This window comes from Charadrius vociferus, unplaced genomic scaffold (assembly GCF_000708025.1).
Source record: "Charadrius vociferus isolate BGI_N301 unplaced genomic scaffold, ASM70802v2 scaffold730, whole genome shotgun sequence".
Classification (NCBI taxonomy): domain Eukaryota; kingdom Metazoa; phylum Chordata; class Aves; order Charadriiformes; family Charadriidae; genus Charadrius; species Charadrius vociferus.
In genome coordinates, this window is record NW_009646225.1 from 151,918 (window position 1) to 155,503 (window position 3,586).

The following is a 3,586-nucleotide window of genomic DNA, read 5'->3' on the forward strand; positions in this document are numbered from 1 at the left end:
GGACGGAGCGGAGTCAGGACGAAGGCAGCGGCGCGGGGGGCGGTGAGGCCGGGGGCGCCGCGGGGGAGGCGAAGGTGCGGGCGGAGGAGCGAGACCTCACCTCGGGGGGAACGCGCTGTCCGATCGTCGCTCCCTGACAGAGCGTCTGGGGCTCTTCGCGGATTTTGTGTTGCGTTTCGGTTTTGCCTCTTTGTGTCCTCCGTTGTCATTCTGCGTGAAGCTGCAGAGACAGCCGTCCCACCCCACCGAGACCCTTCCCAAACTTAATGCGCTCTTTCTGCGGAGGCGTGAGCTGCAAGTGAAGTGCTGGGTGCAGAGTTAATAAAAATGTCGGTATCCAGCAAAGTTCATGTGCACCTTTTAGTTTACCTCTGACAACCTTTTTTGACTGCGGTGTTCTCGTGGTGCAGCCGAACGCTGTGCTCTGCCGGTGTAGGTACATCACAGGCTTGCTGATGCTCCTTCCCCATCATTTCTGGAATCCTGATGACAAATGAAGTCCTCTCAGTGTCCAAGAGCAATAGTAAATTAAAACATGACCTAGGACTTTCTTTGCTCTTGTACAGTCAAATTCCTTGCTATAATTTTACATTCATCAAATTACAGCTGTAGTATCAGCACAGTTCTACCTAGACTAGTGGCTTTGCTGAGCCTTGGACTAGCTCTAACGTGTAAAATGTGTCTGTTGACTCTGCTCTGGAGCTCCCTGACACCGGAGATCTTGCTTTTGCTGCTTTTTATTCCCTGAGACAAAAAGGAGTCTTTTGCTTTGCCCGCACGATGTGTGCCGTGATGTGAGCCATGAGGATGCTGGCTCTTAGCACAGCTCTTGGTGCTGGAGCTGTGGGTGAAGCATTGGCTCTTGGTGCTTGACCAGGAGCTGTGCTGGAAGCACAGAATGGTGGCTACGACGTGGAAGTCATTGCACGGTGGATGGTGCTGGGCTGACGTGTCTGTGTGAAGTCCCTCAGCCCTGGTAACAGGGAAGCTGTCCTGGTCGACCTGGGGGCCTTCCCTGCAGAGGGTTCCCTGGAGCTGCTCCTGGGGGTGAGTCCGGACTGGGGTGTGCTGGGAGTGAGGGGTGGCTGACTTGTGTGTCACTGGGGCACGCTTGTGCGTACCCTCGCAGTCTGGTCGCCCCTGTGGCTGTGGGGGGTTCCAAACCATGGACGTCGGCAGCCTGTGAAAAGGGACTGGGTGGGGTATCTTTGTTGGGCACTGAATGGCTTTGCCATGAGTGTCTGTATTTGACGTGAAAAACTTCTCCTTTTGAGGGTGCGGAGGCACATTTGATGCGTTGTCTGCTTTTTGGGAATTCTCTGGAATGTTTGGCTTTGATCTTACACATGTTAAAAGGACATGATAAAAAGTCTTTAAAGCTGTGTATATGTATCTGATACCTGCATCTGATACTGTCATGCATTCATTTTTACCCTTTTCAGCAAAAGATATGTTTGTCTAATGTTTATCTCTGTAGCCAAGATGAGGACTCTTTCTGCCTTCTTCTTATGAAAAACGTGAGACCTTTTTAACAGCTTTGTTGTAGATAGAGTTCGCTAGATAGTTTTCCAGATGAATTCCCTTCTGTTGCAGCTTTGATTTGAAATACACAGGAGCTAGTTCTTCGATAAACAGCCCTGCAAAGCAATACACAGCAATTTTCCTTGGTAATCAAACCAATGTTTTTAGCTGTAGACTGCAAGCTGCTGTTGAATTTCCACTACCCTTCGGAGATGCTTGTAAACAGGAGCTTTGGTAAAAGAAGTTTTGCACAATAGCGAATTGAACCAGCTGAGCTAAAGGAATTGAGAGTGGCTAATTGCCCTCTTCATGCAGAATGACAGGCACTGGGGTGCACTTTCCCTTGTCTCTGTGCTACCTCCTGTCTCTTTTAAGCAGCTTCACACGCAGGGGCTTATTGTGCATGATAAATTCCATCACAGCAAGAGCGGGAAGGGAGGTGCTGGGAAACTGCTCCCCTCCTCCTGTCAAGATCGCCCTTTATATTTCAAACACTCACCGTCTCTTAGATAAGTAACTGGAACTGAAGGTCTCCCGGAAATCAGAAGAGACCTGGACAGGGGAGCTGACTATTGACGTATTTATTTTTTTAATCCCCACCTGCCCTGTAGTTAGTTGTGAAAGTGGTCGGAGACTCTGGAAGCGGTGCAGGGTGAGCTGAGCATCATCCAGCGCTGGGTGTTGGGGCAAGAGCAGTCTGCCTGCAAAACTCCCTTTATTGCGACCGAGTGTGGCCACAGCCTACGTGGCCTCTCAGAAGTCCCGTTGGTAACCTCTGTACAAACCAGGGTGGTGTCTGCTCCCTGGGGCTTGTAGCACTGGCTGATGCAAGTGCGTTGGAAAATGCCGCCTTTCAGGGTGAATTTGCCCCTCCTGCTAAGTGGCAAATGCAGGCGGGGACATGAGCAGCTGGCCGGCAGGCGGTACATCTAGTTAGAGAAACGTTGCCATAGGGTGGACAGAAATGATGGAGAACTGAATGTCCCCCAAATTCTATTGGGACCTCTGATTTCCTTTAAATGTCTTTTAACCCTTTGTCCATTGATTAGTTTTTCTGAGGCTGGAGGGTGACTCTGGAGGGTTTCCAGCACTGAGAATCCTTCACAAGTGTGAAATCTGTGCTGCTCAGACAGGGCAAATGCGAGGACCCTGCACTGTCTGAAGTGCCTTAGATCTCAGAACCTGGCAGGGAGGAAAGTGAACCAAGTTTGAGCTTGACCCCTTGTCTATCATCTGCAGGTGCTGGTTGCCTTTCGTGTTTGTTTCTGTTTAAGTTAGTCCCACCTCAGTGCACACTGTGGGAGTGAAATTGCTTCAGGTGCCATTTTACAGCACAGCAGGGGTGTCCCATCCCTCCTGTCCCCCTGAAAGCCTGCGCTACGTGCCGTTTTCTAAAGCCTCCATTAAAAAGCAGTTTGATATCTTTGTGTGTGCAGAAAGGGGTGTGGAGTCGGCCTGCCTGACAGGGTGGACAGGGCTCCGGCTCCAGCGGGCTGCCATGCGCTGGCACCTCTGCTCGTGAGCCTTACGGAGGACACGGTGCTTCGCTGCTCTTCGTGCTCCCGTTCTGGCAAATTCTTTCTTTGTTGCCTGTTGGCCAAATGTGCTCGGCACAGAAACAACTCCTCTGCATGGCGCCGGTATCCTGCGGCAGGAGGAAACTCCTGTTTGACGGGATGCCTGGTGGCTTGGGAGTGCTGTTCCCAAAGGGCTGGGTGCTTCCCAGACCCGCCATGCCGGTGCCCCAGACTGTCAGGAAGAGCTTTCTTCCTTGTGGCCAGGTGGAGGGAGGGCGGATAGTTTCGTGATCAATAGTAATGCTTTGCAGAGAGTAGGCGAGTTTCATTTCCATGCTTCAGAGGTGTGAAGGGGAGTGCAATTACCACGAGGTGTGCACTGGGCAGGTAGGTTTCCCTTGGCAATGCCATAGTTGTGTTCCCCATGGGATCGGGGAGTGTCCGTGGGTCTGCCCGCTCTGGGAGGTCTCGCGCCTGGAATGGAGCCGCTGTGGTGCTCAGCAGGTCTGCGTCGGCAAGAGCGTTCAGCGTCGGCCGACCTCCTTCCC

The 3,586-nt window shown here is 52.0% G+C and overlaps 1 protein-coding gene across 1 annotated transcript in view; it reads right to left on the bottom strand.

The window, feature by feature from the left end:
- The window catches only part of VAT1 (vesicle amine transport 1), a 17,802-nt gene extending 14,546 nt beyond the window's left edge, over positions 1-3,256 (bottom strand). The window contains exons 1-3 of the mRNA XM_009879932.1: positions 3,250-3,256; positions 3,051-3,166; positions 2,307-2,450 (exon numbers count right to left, since the gene is read on the bottom strand). Of these exons, the coding sequence (XP_009878234.1) occupies positions 2,307-2,450; positions 3,051-3,166; positions 3,250-3,256 (267 nt within the window). The remainder of the gene's footprint in view (positions 1-2,306; positions 2,451-3,050; positions 3,167-3,249) is intronic.
- Between the last annotated feature and the right edge of the window lie 330 nt (positions 3,257-3,586).